Source organism: Dromiciops gliroides, chromosome 1, assembly GCF_019393635.1.
Source record: "Dromiciops gliroides isolate mDroGli1 chromosome 1, mDroGli1.pri, whole genome shotgun sequence".
Lineage (NCBI taxonomy): Eukaryota > Metazoa > Chordata > Mammalia > Microbiotheria > Microbiotheriidae > Dromiciops > Dromiciops gliroides.
Genome location: NC_057861.1, coordinates 235,126,801 through 235,145,291, shown reverse-complemented (window position 1 = coordinate 235,145,291; position 18,491 = coordinate 235,126,801). Strand labels below are relative to the sequence as shown.

Genomic DNA, 18,491 nt, shown 5'->3' with positions numbered 1-18,491 from the left:
TAGGTGGTGCAGTGGATAGAGTGCTAGGCCTGGAGTCATGAAGACTAATTTTCCTGAGTTCAAATCTGGCCTCAGACGCTTACCAACTGTTTTGATTCTGGGCAAGTCATTTAACCCTGCATGCCTCAGTTTCCTTATCTGTAAAATGAGCTGGAGAAGGAAATGGCAAATTACTCTAGTATCTTTGCCAAGAAAACCCCAAAAGGGGTCATGAAGAATCAGACAGGACTAAAACAACTGAACGACAATAACAACAACATTAATAGAAAGGGGCAGAAGCAAGGACAGGTGCTAGAAAAACACCAAGGAGGCAGTCTCACAGAGAAAAGACATTCATTTAGGGTATAGATAGATAGATGGATAGATATAGATAGATTGTAGATATTTAAATATATGCATATACACACATATAAATAGTCATATTTATATATGTGTGTGTTTATAGATATAGTCTTCTTGTTGCTTAGATGGAAGAAAAATGGAATTTGGTTTTTCACCATGAAATAGAAGTAGATCATATTATGCAAGGGACTCTGATTTGGAGCAGTAGGATTGTTAACAGCAGAACACTAAGAAGAGTAGTATCTTCAGAGTTGGGACCAGGACAGACCTCCATCTGGGTTGAAGAACATTTCTCTGGGTCTGCATTGTTCCCTAATGCTCTTGGAATAGCTGACAGGTGGAGGCGTGGGGAAGAGAAAAAGGCTTTCCATCTGCTACTGGGAGCTGAATTAAGCTGAGGGCTCAGAGAACTGAGCTGAGTGAAACTGAACTGAGAGCTCAGGGGAGACCTCTGCTGAGGAATGGGAATAGAACTCAGAGCTTTCTCTCTCTACTTATTTTCTGAGAGGTCAAAAACCCTCAGCTGGGCAGCTGAGGCAGCAGACCTGGAAAATGTCTGCCCATCCCAAGCTTAGGGTTTCTGTTTTGCTCAAAGAGCTTACCATTGCCTCAACTACCCAGAAGGGGAGTGATCTGAGTGAAGCGGTCAGCAGAGGATCAGTTCAGTTCATCAGTGAATTATTGTGCAGACTGTCCCTGAAAGGGACAAAAACCCATCAAGGCCCAGAGTTCAGAGTCATGAGGTTCCCTAGGCACATGTGTGTCTGCTCATGTGGCTCCTTACTATAGTACTGTAAATTTGTGTCTACTCTATCCCCATGTATACTATATGCATCAGTAAAGAAGTATATTCTAGGTTTATAGATTGTTATGCTATAATTATTTTTGTTTTGCCTTCTGTTTGGTAAATGTTGTGATTAAGAGTTAATCATGGGGCAGCTAGGTGGCACAGTGGATAAGGCACCGGCACTGGATTCAGGAGGACCTGAGTTCAAATCTGGCCTCAGACACTTGACACTTACTAGCTGTGTGACCCTGGGCAAGTTATTTAACCCTCAGTGCCCCGCCCCCCCAAAAGTTAATCATTTCATTCTGCCTGATTAGTTAAATGGGAAGCACACTGGTAGGGGCTCCGGAACTATAGTTGTGAGTAGTAGAAGTGTAATCTTTTCACTAGAGTTAACCTTAGGATCCTGAGAGAGTGAGTCTCAACACTGTGCTATCTCCCTCTGTGAACCACCAATGTGACAGTGTGAATGTAGGTTGGTTGAATGAACCAGCCTGGACAGAAGAAGGGGGATGAGGAAGAGAAGAAGAAGAAAATAGGGTAGTTGCTATGGTGTACAACATTATTAAAAGTAAACACATTAGTGGGGGCTTATGACTTATGGTGCTTAATGAATGTAAACCACAGAGTATCTTGAACCTGGGGTATATTTCCTGGGGAGTAGTGTAGTAGTGTGGATGTCCCTAGAATGTATTTACTTCAAGGGAAGGACCAGGGCCACTCTAAGCAGGGTAATTTTTTTGTAGTTGCAACAGAGTTGTAGTTTCTGGGGTGAGTGGGGGGAAAAATGGAACACAGATGTCAGAGGCTAACATTCCAGCAATAAAGTGTGACTAGGGAGAAGTCTTTAAGTGGACCCTGGATCTAGGGCCCTGGATCTTCTTTCCCCTACCCACTGCACCAATACTGAAATGAGTTGTCTTTTCCAACATTTCCAAGTTGTGATTTCATTAAACTAGAGCTATGACATCTAAGTCTAAATCTCTAAATGATTATTTTCTTCCATTCTGAATGCCTTGACAGGAGGGAGGCAAGAGGATTTGAAGTCAGAGAAGTGGGTTTGAATTTCAGCTCTGTTTTTTCCTCTCTGGGGAAACTTTGGGCAAGTCATTTAACTTCCGTGTCTCAGTTTCCTCATCTGTTAGACTAGAAGATGATGTCTAAGGTACCTTATAGCTCTAAATCCTATGATTCTTGTTTTTGTTTTTGTGAGGCAATTGGGGTTAAGCAACTTGCCCAGGGTCACACAGCTAGTAAGTGTCAAGTGTCTGAGGCTAGATTTGAACTCAGGTCCTCCTGAATCCAGGGCCAGTGCTCTACCCACTGTGCCACCTAGCTGCCCCTAAATCCTATGATTTTAAACATGTAAGATTAGCTTGCCTGATTTTATATGGTTTACCTCTAGGCAAATGAACAATTTAAACAAAGTATTCCTGTGCGTGGAAAAATTTATATCACTCAGATATTTCCTAGGACACTGGAATAAAATGTTAAAAAGAACAATATTGTTTTTTTAAAAAAGTAAACCACATTTTAATTGCAGTGATTATCTGTTCTCTATTGTTATCTGAAATCAAAAGAAGTTTATTCCAGTAAATATATATGTGTGTATATGTATATGTGTATTTTTTTTTAAGTGCACTTTTGCAAAGTTACATTAAGCCCATTACTTTCTTGGAACTGTCTACAAAGCTAAGGTTCCTATAGTAACTCAGCCACATTACATTCTTTACACATTTGTGGCATGCATTTTTGAAATAACATGCAATTTACTGTACTGAATTACAATTGATATACAATTTATGGTGTGCACCTGCATTTTATGGTATGTTCTTAAGATAGAATAGGTAATAAAATGCAAGAAATTGGCAAAATACAAACATAGGTATAATATGGTACCTCTGACTGAGAATACGGTAACTTTATAACTTGGCAATTTTTTGACATATAAGAGCTTCCTTTAATCTTAGTGTTGTAAAGGTTTTGTACATACGTTCTTAGTACAAAGGTTTGGTGGGGATATATCTGGTAAAGATGGACTGATTCATTGTTTTTCCATAAGCCTCTTCTGTGGGCAGTTTTCCTAGGAGAGTGAATGCTACCAACATACAATGGTTTAAAAACTCACTGTAGGGCAGCAAGGTGGTGCAGTGGATAAAGCACCGGCCCTGGATTCAGGAGGACCTGAGTTCAAATTTGGCTTCAGATACTTGACACTTACTAGCTGTGTGACCCTGGGCAAGTCACTTGCTCAGAATCAAAACAGTTGGTAAGAAGAAGAAACTTATTGCAATAAAATGCATTTGTACATGGCACATATTTATATAAATATTAAAATGACTGCTTTTCAGCTTCTTAAAACTGTACAAAGAACATCTGAGTAAATAAAATACAGAGGAATTTTAAAGTCTCCTTTGCTTTTGCACAAGTCTGCTGCCAAAGCTTTCTCTTTCTTCCTAAATGGTGTTTTCCAATTATACTTATTCTCTTTCAAGAAGTTAATTGCCTCATGCCTTTGGATCAATGCAGTCTCAAGTCTCTGTACCTTCCACATTAACCAGTTTATCTTTAGTGATGCTACCAAAGTCCTTCCCTGGCTCCCTCCCCAACTCTATTTTGGTGACTACTCTGCTTCCTCCCTGGTAGTTTACAAAGAATTTTTGTTGTGTTAAAGATTTAAAACTTTTTTTCTCTTTATAACTTATGCTTGTTAATGTATCAGAGGTAAAGGCATGGCTAATTTACATATTTGTATTAACAGAAATTCACTTCTCAAAATGTTCACTTTACTACACTTAATATATCTATGTTGTTATTTTTGCATTAGCACTCAATCTCTTAATACACAGTGGACTTTTAGAATCACAGAATTGGAGAGATGGGAGGGACTTTAGATATCATTTATTCTTTCTACCATCCTCCATTTTACATATGAAGCAACTGAGGCTTAGAGAGGTTAAATGACTGCCTAAGACTGTATTACTGACAGTAGTAAAACTCCAGACGACTGCTTTTTCTTACATTTCATGCTATATAAAGTGAATGAAAAATTAAAATTAGATCCTATGTCATAGAATTTTGGTGGTTTCGTGGATAGAGTGCTGGGCCTGTAGTCAAGAGGACCTGAGTTCAAATATGACCTTAGGTACTTACTAGCTGTATAACCCAGGGCAAGTCACTTAACTTGTTTGCCTCAGTTTCCTCATCTGTAAAATGGGGATAATAATGGTACCTACCTCCCAGAGTTGTTGTGAGGCTCAAATGAGATAATAATTGTAAAGAACTTAGCACAGTACCTGGCATATAGTAAGCGCTATATGTGTGTGTGTGTTAGCTGCTGCTGCTGCTCCTGCTACTACCACCACCACCACTACTACTTTATATGATAAAACCAACAAAATATTAACTAGGATTCTAGAAATTAAATAACTTCCCCAAGTTCACACAACTAGTAAAAAGCAGAGCTGAGATTCAAAACCAGGGCCTCTGATTCCAAATCTCATGGGAAAATACTTATAAAAGCCTTGCAGATGTTGAGATTTTTAAAGTTCGCCCCCCCCCCAAAAAAAAAACCCCCAAGAAAACCTTAAGATTCCTCTACCTTTTCATCTGCCTTTATAAAACTTGATTAAGAACCAAGGTGCAGCATGGTGTCATGTCAAGATTACTAAAATAGAACAGACTTGGAGTTTGATTCTTTGGTCTGACATTTAATAGCTACGTCAACTCTTGGGTAAGTCACTCTATTTCTTTAATTCTATTAAGTGATGGAATTAAACTAGATCATCTAAGGTCTCTTCCAGTTCTAAATTTTATGATTCACCTGTAATTACTCTTGCCATCCATTCATCCCAAGTTCTACTTTGTACTGTGGGCCCCAGTAGTTAGCAACAGAAAGTCAAAATGTTCCAAGTTCTTTGAGAAACAACAATTTCCTAAAGAACACCTAAAAATGGTAATCAAAAGGAGAGACAGAGTTTGGTAAGTTTATTTTGAGTCTCTGGCTGGATTGATTTTAAACCTTGGGCTCAGTGCTAATTCATATGGTTAGTTTAAAAAAATTCAAATACTGTAAATACTTGACTGAAAAAAGTCACTGCATTTAATAAAATATCTGTTTTGTAAAGGAACAATGTTATTAACATGTATTTATTAAATTCTAGGTGCTAGGGATACAGTACAATAAATGAAACAATCCCTAATCACAAAGATCTTACATTCTAACAAGGGAGACAAGTATATAAAAACACACACACATTTATAATTATATATAAACTTAATCTAAATAAGTAAAAATAAACACAAATTAGTTTGAGAATCATTTACAGTGTACAATAAATACAAGGTATTTATGAAATATAGAGGGGCAGGTAGGTGTCAAAGTGGATAGTGTACCAGGTCTGAAGTCAGGAAGAGTCATTTTCCTGAGTTCAAATGTAATCTCAGACACTTATTAGCTGTGTAATCCTGGGCAAGAAACTTAACCCTGTCTGCCTCAGTTCCTCATCTGTAAAATGAGCTGGAAAAAAATGGCAAGCCATTCCAGTACCTTTGCTAAGAAAACCCCAAATGAGGTCACAAAGAGTTTGAAAGGACTGAACAACAATGAAATACAAAAGAAGTTTGGAGATCTTTAGTAGTGTATTATATGTGAATGAAATGCTGTGAAATTAAATGCTCTGTTTCTACCTAAATAAAAGCAGTTAAACAAACCCAGGGAACAAAATGGCCTACAAACTACAAAGTTTCTAATTATACTGAATAACATGAGCTTGATCCCGGTGTATACACAGCACTCTCGTTACAAGAAAATTGCTTGTCCCTTTATGTTTTGTGGTGAAATCCTCACAGCTCCTTTCTGATTATTCTAAACTTGAAATAAAAAAATTAAATAAATAAATAGAAATAGAATAAAATAAAAATAAACTTAATATTTTTAATAAATATTTTACTAAAAACAACGTATTACTTCTAAGAAATAATTAACAAAAATAAAACAAGGTTGATTTCTTTCTATAGGCAATGGTTGATAATGCACGTTATTTTATCAAGACATCTGCAGATTGAGTAACATCTCTTTCACTCCCTCTGCACAGTCAATGAAGCAACCTGTGAACAAGGAGGAAATGACTAGTTTTTTCAGCCTGCATAATTTTGGGTAAAATCACAACTCTAAATGACACTAGATGGTGTCACTCTGACTGCCCTTTGGGTGTACCAATCAAGCAGAATCCCATGAGCCTTGTTAACGACAAGAGCAAACTTTCAAGTCTCGTTCTCTTCTTTGGGGCTTCTGTCAAAAAACATGTTCACTTGTTATTGATTTGACTCGTCCCTTCCAGCTTTTTTGGTAAGTGAACAGCCGAGTGCTTACTTTTTTTTCCTCCCCAGGGAAATCTTAACCAGTGCTTAAGAGGCGGCGGATGCCTTTTAAAATTTAATTTATCTTATTTTTTAAACTCATGCCTGGAAACATCTTGTCTTCGTCATAAAAGGACGGCACTCAAGCGCCTGGTTCTCTTTTTGGTCAGAATCTTCCACGGCCCCCCAAGGGACCCGAGCCAGGACTGGATGCAGGGCGATGGAAAAAACAGCCCCGAGAGCCCCACGGCCACTGCAGGAGCAAAGCAACCCCGCCTTCGCCCCACCCCTCGGAGGGCTGGGAGTAGAAGCTGCCCCGGACCTAGCCACGGAGCCAGCTCCGAGGAAGGCGCCTCCGCCCCTGGGGCTCGCTTCCGCGCCTCCTCCCAGCAACGCCTCCTCCTCTTCCCCACCCTATCTACGCGATAGCCGCGCGCGTGCGCGCGCACTTCCCCCCCCCCCCCCCATTCTGTCTCCAGTCCCAGAGAACGCGGGGTTCACCCGGGCTGGTTCCCCTTCCGATCCTCCCCGCCCCGCATGCGCAGTACGCGCGGGCGGTCTCTGTTTGAACAGGAAGGCGGACATATTAGTCCCTCTAGCCCCCCCGAGGCATTCGCTGCCGCAACTCACTCTTCCCTTTCCCACCCCCTCCCACCACCCCCTCCCCGCCCCAACCCGGACTTCGGCTGACCGGCCCCTCCCAGGCGCTCTCCCCAATCAGTCGCCGTCGTGACCGGACTCTTCGGCCTGTCTGCCCCTGCCCTGTCTCCTTTCTTCCTTCCTTCCCTCCAGCCTCCTCGGACGGACACCGGCCTCGCCCTGCCCCGTCGGACCCCTCGGCGGCGGCGGCGGCGGCAGCAGCAGCAGCAGCAGCAACAGCGGCAACAGCTACAACAGCGGCGGCGAGTGGACAAAATGGGCGAGTGAGGCAGCCCCGCGGGGAGCTGCTCTTGACCGAGGCGGAGCCGCACGTCGGACCTGGCCGAGCGGAGCGGGGCATGCGGGGTTAGCCTGCCTGCCCGCGGTGCCTGGGATCGGAGCGGATCGGGCCCCTCCGGCGGGCCGGCAGCATCAGCTGGGAGAGCAACCTCTGCCCCCTCCCCCCCCACCTTGACTAGTCCCGGGAAGCTCTTCTCTGCCCCTCCCGCCCCCTCTTTCCCCTCTTGCCCTTCCCGGAGCGGGGGGGCCGACCCTCCATGGAGGCGGCTGCAGCGCCTGGGGCCCGGGCCCGCTAGGCGCGAGCACCTTTCCCCGGGAAGCCGAGGCCGGTGGCGACAGCGGCGGGGCGGGCTGTGGGGTGGGATGCGCCTGTGGGCTTCGGCGCGGCCACGGGTCTCTGTCGCCCCCGGAGCCCGGCCGGGAGAGCGGAAAGCCGCTCAGTGAAGGGGGAGCCCGGGCGACCCCGAGGTTCCGGCCCCTCCGGCCGGACGCCGAAGCCGAGGAGGCGAGCCCCCGGTCTGCAGAGGAAGTGAGCCCCGAGCATTTTTCCGTCGCGAGAGCTGCTGGTAGAAGGGGATTGTCCCCGCAGCAGCAGCACCATGTCGGCTGGGGACAGTTTTGAGACTCGGTTTGAGAAAATCGACAACCTGCTGCGGGACCCGAAGTCGGAAGTGAATTCGGATTGTTTGCTGGTAAGTGGGGGCCGCTCGGCCGCGCCGCGCCTTGTTTTGCTTTGCTCGGCTCGGGATTAAGTTTATTTCCTCTTGGGGGCTTTGACTGCAGTGCACTACCAAGGAAAGCTGCTGCTGTGCCTGAGACTCAACGGGAAGCATCTCGACCGCGATTAAAAAAAAAAAATCCCTAGGGAGTCTTGGTGTACCATTCCAGTCTTGTGGTTCATCCAGAGGGAGTGTGGGAAGCTCCCTCCCTGGCTGATCGGTTGTGTACAACCTCAAGTCCGACTTATTTATTAGGATTCTTATGAACTGTTATTGCAAATATCATAGAAGAAGGCATTCTCTTGTCAAAGTTGTCATTAAGACGCATGGACCGGTAGTTAGGAAATAGAGGTTCTATTAGGAAGTCATCTTCCTGATGAGTGTCAGACAGTTATGTATGAAAGAAGACACTTCTCCTTTCAACAGATGTAGCAGAGCTCTTAGAAAGTGGCCATGGAGGATAAATTAGATTTGGAAGAGTGACTTTTAGCCAAAATGTAGTTAACTTTTGAGAGACTGAGTGACTGCTTTGCTGGGCTAGTAAGTGTAAAAAACCAAGACTCACATTCTGCGATACTGAGTAGTGTGAGCGTTGGTTAGCTTTTCCCTTCCCCTTCCCACCGACTTAATTGGTTTTTATTTCAGCACATTTCAGTGTCTTCTAATAATTTTGTGCATTACAAAAACCGGCAGTCATGGTATAACTTCTTGTGATACTTTAGTATTAAATCACATTATGGTTTTTTTTACGGTGAAAGCCAAAGTCCAATTTCAGAAATCAGTGATGGGCCCTGATAGTGTGTACAATTATAACTAATTTAGAATTTTAGACTTTTATCAGTTTTCTACAGAATGACTGTGTGCTTTATTGATAAGTCAGTTTCTAATAAAGCTTTTCCAAGTTGTAAAAGTATTTTAATTTGGTGGACTAAAATAAATTCCTCTTTAAAGTGAAGTCACAGGGAGCATGTGTACCGATAAGATTTCACAGCATCTCCAGGGAATTAGTGTTAAGAATGCAAGGGTCAGTTTATAACTTACCATTTGGGGCTAAGTGAATTTGAGGCAGTTAAAAAATATAGTCATTGGACCATTCAGAGAAATATGCTATTTTTAAATGTTATGCTTATTTAAAAGACAAAAACTATGTCGAATAGTTTTTAAATTAACATGGATTTTAGTTTCATCTGGTTATATTGGAGTTTAAAATTAATGTAACATTGTTGAGAATTGAATATAGGTTACCAGGAAGCTGAAAAACCCTTCTATCAGTAAGAAACTTAGGTCTTCATCGTTTCTTAATTTGGGATCTCTATGCAATGCTGAAACTATTGGGAGTAGTGCTTTAGACAGAGAAATGTCTTGCCCATGCTAACAGATGTAACATTTAAAAAATATGGAGGTGGTTATTTTGCTTTATGAAACTTAGGAGTTTTGCTTAGGAGGAGTGTTGAAAGGGATTAGAAAGATGCTTCCTCTTGATAATCAAACATATATTGAGCACTTAAAATAAAAATATTCCAGGCCTTGCATGTGTAAAATTTAAGAAATTTTTAAAATATCTGTTGCTTCCACTTTTTCATCTTTTTTTTTTAACTCTTTTGACTCATTCTGTGAAACAGTATTTATAGACAGGTTACAGTTGTATTTTGGCCTAATTTAAAGAACTTTTTCTCTTCTACACTTGTGACTACTGTGTTCTTGAAATCCATTTTAAGTCAGTTTGTTTTCCTCCTATACTTTATATGTTGTATTTCTAGTGGTAATTTCTCCTTTCTCAAGTATATCTCTTAGACCTGGAAAGGTCCTTAAGATGAAAAATAATCCCTCTGTAATATTCCTTATATGGGTGAATTCAATCAATCAAGAATTGTTGATTTTTGATTCCTCTAGGGAAAAACAAAATGATAAGACAAGTTTTCTCACTTTAAAGAGCTTTTGACCTAATGGGGGAGACAATATAAATGAAAAGTTGACCAGCAATGTGATGTGCCAAAGGAGGGGCATATATTTAATACACCCTTAAAGCCTATTTTGTTAAAAGCTGAGGGATGCACAAAGAGCATAGGATCAATTTAGAGTTGGGAGGGGCCTCTGACCCTGCCCTTTATTCTTTTTTTTTTTTTTTTTTTTAGTGAGGCAATTGGGGTTAAGTGACTTGCCCAGGGTCACACAGCTAGTAAGTGTCAAGTGTCTGAGGTCGGATTTGAACTCAGGTACTCCTGAATCCAGGGCCGGTGCTCTATCCACTGCGCTACCTAGCTGCCCTGCCCTTTATTCTTAGCATGTAGTAGGGAAGGTGAGACATGAACACTGATACAAAATAGGGCATAAGGTGCAGAAGAGGTGCCATCAAAGTGCTGTGAGGGCTGTCATCATTTTTGAGGAGGAAATCTGGGAAGGCTTCATGGAAAATAAGTGCTGTATTAATCCTGGGGAGAGTGAAATCACTGTAGGTTGGAGTGGTCAAACAAAATTTAATAAAGGAAGTTGGACTTAGACCCTCTTATAGGTGGAGAGGAAGGAGGAATGTAGGGTCATAAATCCAGAGCTAGGAGGGACCTGAAATATCACATAGGACCAGGATCATACACTTGCTTTCTGGCCTACCTCAGGCTAGATAGGCCTTTTCTTAACTTTCTGAATTCTGCATGAATACTTGGTATGCTTTAATAAATGCTTAATGCCCAAAGACTGGCTGGTGCTAAATTTAAGTTGACCACACAATTTAGATTTTAAACTGGAGGGACCTTAAAGGTCATTTATTCTTTCCTCCTGGTTTTACAGATGAGGAAGGGTGTATGGGAGGTGTTCATGGAGTACTAGCTCCTCTGGTGTGAGGGCTTGCTGAAACTTTTTCAGGGTTGCTCATTCATCTTTGGTGTCTCTCTGGCACTTAAATCTCACCTATGGCTCCTGAAGCTGTAGCACGGGAAGGAGTCACATACTGGTTTTTTTGTTTTTGTTTTTTTGGTGGGGCAGTGAGGGTTAAGTGACCTGTCCAGGGTCACACAGCTAGTATCAAGTGTCTGAGGCTGGATTTGAACTCAGGTCCTCCTGAGTCCAGGGTCGGTGCTTTATCCACTGCGCCACCTAGCTGCCCGGGGTCACATACTGGTAACACTTTTTGGACAGAAGGGCTAAACCAAGTTGAGGGTAACAGGCCGAAAACCCATCCATGATTTAGGAGGATGTCTACTCCAAGTATGTGAAAACTTCCCCTGGCAGAATGGGTGAATGAGAACACTATTCCAACGACCATGAAGGCAGCTGAAGCAGGTGTTGTGGAGCACTTAGAGCTTGCTTGGTCAGACATCAAAGAAACCAAGGTAATCCACTGCATCTCCTTTGTCTTGACTTTTGTCCTGCCACTACTGGGCTTCAGTAACCCTGGAAGAGAGAATGAGGTTGCCAACGTTGTGCAACTCTGCCTCACTTAAATCCAATTTGTGCTTGAATCAAGACATCACTGATGTCATTGGTCCTTTTCAGGGGTGGAATGAAGAAGGAACGGAAACAGGTGAGGAACTTCAGTGACTTGCCGAGGTTCTACACAAATAAAAAGCTCCAGAGATGAGATTTGAACCTCGGTCCTCTGGGTCCAAAGACAGTGATTTTTTTTCCTGTAAATGAGTAAAATCACCCAAATGGTTTTAGATGTCAGCCCACTTCAATCAGTAAACATTTTATTGAACTTCCTTTTGTCTTTAGGACAAAATGCAAACTACTGGCTAATTGAAGCCCTTTAAAATCTAACTCCCACCTCTCTTTCCAGACTTTCTTTATATTATGCTTCTTCATATCTTCTGTTTCATCCAAATTGCCCTACCATCTGTTCCCCAAAACTTGACATTCCATCTCCTGTTTCTTTGCCTTTGCAAAGGCCTAAAATATAGTCTTTTGCTTCTATACCTCATAGTTTTCTTCTAGGCTTAGTTCTTATACCTTTCCTAATTCTGCTGCATCCTCTAGTGGTTATTACGTTCCCTCTTGAAAACGCATTGTATTGTCTGTGTGAGTGGTGTATCACCCCATAGAATGCAAACACCATGAAGAAAGGGCCTGCTTGATTCTTGTCTTTGCATCTTTAATATATAGAATTGTACCTTTTCTTTCTTTTGGTGAGGCAATTGGGGTTAAGTGACTTGCCCAGGGTCACATGGCTAGTAAGTGTTAAGTGTCTGAGGCTGGATTTGAACTCAGGTCCTCCTGAGTCCAGGGCCAGTGCTCTATCCACTGCACCATCTAGCTACCCCTAGAATTGTACCTTTTATGTAGTAGAAACTTAATAAATATTTCAGTTGAGTTGAACTACTACTGTGTGTACTGTAGGAGATACAAAGACTGAAGCTGACCATAACCTTAAGGATCTTATAAATTTGGGGGTTGGGCTAGTGGTGGTATTCCAGGCAGTTGAAATGGCATAAAAGCATGAGGTTAGAAAAAGATCTCTATTAGAAAATATAATACAGGACTAGTGGAACACCAGACTAGAAAGGTAGGTTGCTGCCAAATTATGAAGGGTCTTAAGTAGAGTCTTGTTTAGGACTTTAATTCAGTGGTCAGTGGGGAGCCATTGTTTGTGATTAGGGGAATGACATCAGAGTTACTTTCATTAGGATGATTTCTGTGGCTTCATTATGTTCATGAATTAGAGGGGAAGAAGCTTGAGGAAAGGAGACTAGTTAGGCTGTTGTAATAATCCAGGCAAGAGCTAATGAGGACTGAAACTAGCATGCTGAAGTTAGTAATAAAGAGAGAACTAACACAGACTGGGGAATCTAAATTTGATGGGACCTATTCACTTAACTTAAGAAGTGAAAGGAGCTGCAGATATCAAAAATGGTTTCAAATTTAAGTGACTGAGAGAAAATGATTTTGTCATCAACAGAAATTGAAAAGTTCAGAAAAAGAGAAGGACTTTTTTTTCTGGAAAGATTTGAAGGGTTCAGTTTGGGATATTTGAATTATGAGTTGCCAAACAGTGTCCACTACACAAATGTTACATAATCTCAACTGGGCTCTCAAATCAGCTAGGCAGTTCTTCTATACCTCCCTTATTGACACTATTTCATTCTCCATAGAAACTCTTCTGAACCATTTCATTCTTCCTCAAACCTCCCTTTGCTTCTCCTCCCCCCACCTTCTCAGCTGAGAACCTTGCTCTTCATACTTTACTAAAAAATGAGGCCATTTGTTGAGATTCTCCTTCTTCTGTTCTCTTCCTCATCATATCACTCAAATGCCTTCTACCACTATCTCATCCTTCATCCCATCTCTACTCCTTGCCAAGGCAGACCTCTCTCCCTGCACAACTATTCTCATTTCATTTCGTCCCCTCTACCACATTGCCTGCTCTATGGTCCCTAATCTTTCACTTATTTGTGATCTCTCTCTGTCTACTGGCTGCTTCCCTATTGCCTACAAACAAGCTCATATTTCCCCTATCTTCAAAAAACTTTCACTTGATCCTTCCATCCCCAATTAATTGTCATTTTGTCCTTTGTGGCGAAACTTGAAAAAAACCTTCTCTTTCCTCTCTTTCCTCTTCTCTAACTTCTTAACTCTCTATAATCTGGCTTCCAACCTCATCACTTAACCAAAATGGCTCTCCCCAGAGTTACCAATGATCTCTCACTTGTCAAACCCGATGGACCTTTGACACTGTTGATCACCTTCTTCCTGATATTCTCTTTTCTCTAGTCTTTTGGGACACGACTCTCTTCTATTTCTCTTCCTATATATTTTACTGTTCTTTAGTCTCCTTTGCTGGTTCTTCATCCATGTCACAACCAGTAACTATGGGATCCCATGGATTTAATTATTGTCTCTATGCTAATAATTCTCAAATCTGCTTATCCAGTCCTAACCTCTTTGATGATCTCTGGGCTTGCATCTCCAGCTGCCTTTCAGATATCTCAAACTGGGATGTCCAGAAGACATCTTAAACTCAGCATGTCTGAAACTAAACTCATTATCTTTCCCCTTAAACCCTTCTCCTTTTCAAACTTCAAACTTGGGACCCAGGTCCCCCAGGGTCTCAATCTAGATGTCATTTTCTAGTCCTCACTATTTCTCTCCTCCCCATGTCAGTCTGTCTCCCAAGACCTGTTTAATTTTACCTTTGCAACACCTCTGGAAGTTGTCCCCTTCTCTTCTCTGACATTACTGCCATCTTGTAGGGCCTCATCACCTCACACCTAAACTACTACAATAGTAATTTCAATAGCCAGCTGGTTGGTGTGCTTACCACAAGTCTCTCTCCACTCTAGTCTATCCTCTATTTGTCTGTCACAGTGTTTTTCTTAAAGTACTGACCTTCTACTCAAACTTCATTGACTTCCTATCACTTTTAGACTCAAATACAAATCCTCTGTTTTGGCATTCAAAATTGTTCATAACCTCCCTTTCTCCCCTCACCTTTCTAGTCTTACATCTTAGCCCTTCACCCCAACCCCACCTTCCCCACTACTCTTTGATCTAGTGACAGTAGCCTCCTTCTTGTTCTCAAAACAAGACATACCGTTTCAGGGATTTTCTTTGGTTGCCCCCTATTCTTTCTCATCTCTACCTCCTGACTTCCTTCAAGAAGCCTGTCCTACTCAATCCCTCTTAATTCTAGCATCTTCCCTCTTTGATTATTCCCTCTTTATCTTGTATTTAGCTTGTTTGTACATATTTGCATATTGTTTCTCCATTAGATTTTTAGCTCCTCCAGGATAGGGACTGCTTTTTGCCCATCCTTGTATTATCAGGGCTTAGCATAGTGCCTAGCACATAGTGGTGATTAATAAAAGCTTATTGCCTGACTTGACTGATGAGATATATCTTTTTTTATGAAAAAATTAGAGATTATTATTAACAGTAATAACTAACTTTACATAGATCTTACTATGTCCCAGGCATTGTGCTAAGTGCTTTACAAATATACTCTCATTGATCCTCACAACAACCTTGGTAGATAGGTGCTATTATTGGTTAATCCCATATAAATATTTTTTATTTTCCAGTTACATTTAGAGATAATTTTTAACATTTGTTTTTATAAGATTTCTAGTTTCAAATTTTTCTCCATCCCTCCCCCCCCAAGACAGCAAGTAATCTGATATAGGTCATATATGTACAGTCACATTAAGCATATTTCTGCATTAGTCATGTAATAAGAGAAGAATCAGGAAAAAGGAAAAACTTCAAAAAAGAAAAGTAACAACAAAAAAACCCAATAGAAATAGTATGGTTCGATCTGCATCCAGATTCAACAGTTCTTTTTTTTTTTTCCTGGATTTGGAGAGCATTTTCAATGAGTCGTTTGGAACTATCTTCGACCATTGTATTGCTGAGAAGAATCAAGTTTATCACAGTTGATCAACACACAGTGTTGTTGATACTGTGTACAACGTTCTCCTGGTTCTGCTCATCTCACTCATCATCAGTTCATGCAAGTCCTTCCAGGTTTCTTTGAAATCCACCTGCTCATCGTTTCTTACAGCACAATAGTATTCCATTACATTCATATACCACAACTTGTTCAGCCATTCCCCAGTTGATGGGCATCCCCTCAATTTCCAATTCCTTGTCACCACAAAAAGAGCAGCTATAAATATTTTTGTACATGTGGGTCCTTTTTTCCCTTTTTTATGATCTCTTTTGAAAAAAGTCCCAATAGTGGTATTGCTGGGTCAAAGGGTATGCAAAGCTTTATATCTCTTTGGGCATAGTTCCAAACTGCTCTCCAGAATGGTTGGATCAGTTCACAGCTCCACCAACAATGCATTAGTGTTCCAATTTTTCCACAGCTCCAGCATTTATTTTCCTTTGTTGTCATATTAGCCAATCTGATAGGTGTCAGGTGGTACCTCAGAGATATTTTAATTTGCGTCTCTCTAATCAATAGTGATTTAGAGTATTTTTTCATATGGCAATAGATAGCTTTGATTTCTTCATCAGAAAACTGCCTGTTCATATCCTTCGACCATTTCTCAATTGGGGAATGATTTGGATTCTTATAAATGTGATTTAGTTCTTGATATATTTTAGAAATGAGGCCTTTATCAGAAATACTGGCTATAAAAATTGTTTCCCAGTTTTCTGTCTCCCTTCTAATTTTGGATGCATTGCTTCTGTTTGTGCATAAACTTTTTAATTTAATGTAATAGAAAGCATCCATTTTGCATTTCATATTATTCTCTATGATGAGATATATCTTGCAGACAATTGGAAATTCTAGATTACTGAGTAACAGGACAAGGCTAGAGATGACTGTTTATGTGTCATATATGTAGAAGTGAAAACTGGAGCACTGTGTGGATAAGATCTTCAAGAAAGAGGGTGGAGAGGAAAAATGTCTGAGAAAAGAACATGTCTACTTTTGGCAGGATGTTAGAAGAGACAGGATGATTAGAGAAGTAGGAAGACCAGGAGAGGGTAGCCTCACCAAAAGGTCAAGGAAGATGAGAATCATGAAAAAGCTGTTTCATTATCAAGAGGTCATTATCAATCTTGTGTTAGATGCTAGATTGTAGGGAGTTAAGAAGTGATGAAGAAAATGGAGGTAGGGAATGTAGATAATGAGTTTGAAAGATGAAATGATGAAAGGAAGATAAGAGGTGGAACAGATTCCAAGGTTACTGGAGGGCTTTAGGGATCAAAATATGATTTGAGGGTGTTTGTAGATGGAGCACGAGGAGATAATGAAGAAAGAGGAACTAAAGATATAGGAGTCAAATCAAGTCAGTAAACATTTATTAAGTGCTTACTCTGTGCCATGCACTGGCCAAACAGAAAAAGAAAGCCCTCTCCCTCAAGGAGCTTACAGTCTAATGGAGGAAGACAGAAACAAAAAGAAAGCTGAAAAGGAGAGAATGGGGGGAAGAACCTGATTCAGGGTAATTCAGAGAAGTCCTAAGGTGGTGCAGCCAGGTAAGAAATGAGATATCTGAGCAGAAGTCTCTACATAAATGTGTGTGAAAGATTATTATAAGAGCAAGAGCTTGAAAGAGTTGGTGGGAAATGGTTAGCCTTGGAAAGAGGAAAAGACGTTTCAAACTAGAGAAGGTATGGAGCACACATTACAAATTGAAAAACACCTATGCCAGATGCCATTATTTTTTCTTGAGGCAGGATGAATGTAGATATAGAGAAATTTTAAGGTTTGGAGTGGGAGATCCTTAGATAAGGAGTGAGAAGGTTGAGAATGCCTGAAGTCTGAGAGGCAGGTTAGTTTTGGGACCCAGGCTGGGAACCTTACTCATTTGGAGATGAGGGGGTCTAGGACAAAGCTTCTTAAACTATGGGCTGTGGCCCAATATGGGGTTATGTAGCTGAATGTGGGAGTCATGAAAACTTTGGCAATAAATGTTTGATTTGTATACCTATTTTATATATTTATATACCCAGGGTTGTGTAAAAATTTCTCTGGTGAAAAAGGGTTGAAGAGAAAGAGAGAAGAAAGAGAAGAAAAAGTTTAAGAAGCCCTGGTCTAGGTTCCCTCTTGCTTGAGTCCATAGTTGACAGATTAGACTCTAGGACGGGGGTTCTTAACTTGTAGTCTGTGAACTTTAAAAAAAATTTTTTTATAACTATTTTGGTATAATTGGTTCTCTTTGCAATCCTATGTATTTACTTTATACAGTTAAAAACATTATTTTGAGGAGTCCTTAGACTTCACCAGACTGCCAACTCCAAGACAAAAGAAAAAGTTAAGAACCTCTCCACTAGGTTGAGATACCTGTGAATGACCAAATTAGGAAAAATGTGGCTAGCATGTTATGGGTGCTTTAATGTTGTGAAATTAACTTCTTGAGAGAGGTGCTGTCTTAAAATCCTGAAATGTCCATGTCGGAGAGTATATTTAAGAAGCCTAAGAAATAGCCTTGCCATCCAAATCCATAGCAAAGTAGTTGGAATTGAATTAACATCAAGGATGTTGCCTGCCAGAGAGGAGAGGCTAATAAAGTGTCTAGCTTATGTAGTTGTTGTTTAGAAATAGGATTAAACCATAAAAACCTTGAGGAATGAGTAAATCCTTTTATCTGATACTATACTCAGGGTTCCCTCCACCTTTCTACCTTTCGTGCTTTGTAGTAAATCTTTAAAAAACACCAACTTTGCATGATGCTTTGGGAAAGTAGGGGCAAAAGAGGGAGAATGAAGAAATTGATGGTTGGAAGGTCCCCACCCACAGTAATCCTGGGAGGACAACTGAGGAAAATGGGTAGAAATGGTAGAAGCTAAAATTTAGCAAATGGTGCTAGCTATTGACACGAAAGAGGAAAAATCTCCCAGAAACAAGTGGATGCTAGAGGGTGGGTGGCCCCATCACAAATAGGTCTACTTTTTATGAC

The 18,491-nt window shown here is 41.0% G+C and overlaps 1 protein-coding gene across 1 annotated transcript in view; it reads left to right on the top strand.

Moving 5' to 3' along the window:
* Nucleotides 1-7,496: 7,496 nt before the first annotated feature.
* Nucleotides 7,497-18,491, top strand: part of ROCK1 (Rho associated coiled-coil containing protein kinase 1) — a 132,028-nt gene continuing 121,033 nt past the window's right edge. The window contains 1 exon segment of the mRNA XM_043964625.1: nucleotides 7,497-8,121. Within this exon segment, the coding sequence (XP_043820560.1) occupies nucleotides 8,029-8,121 (93 nt within the window). The 5' untranslated portion in view covers nucleotides 7,497-8,028.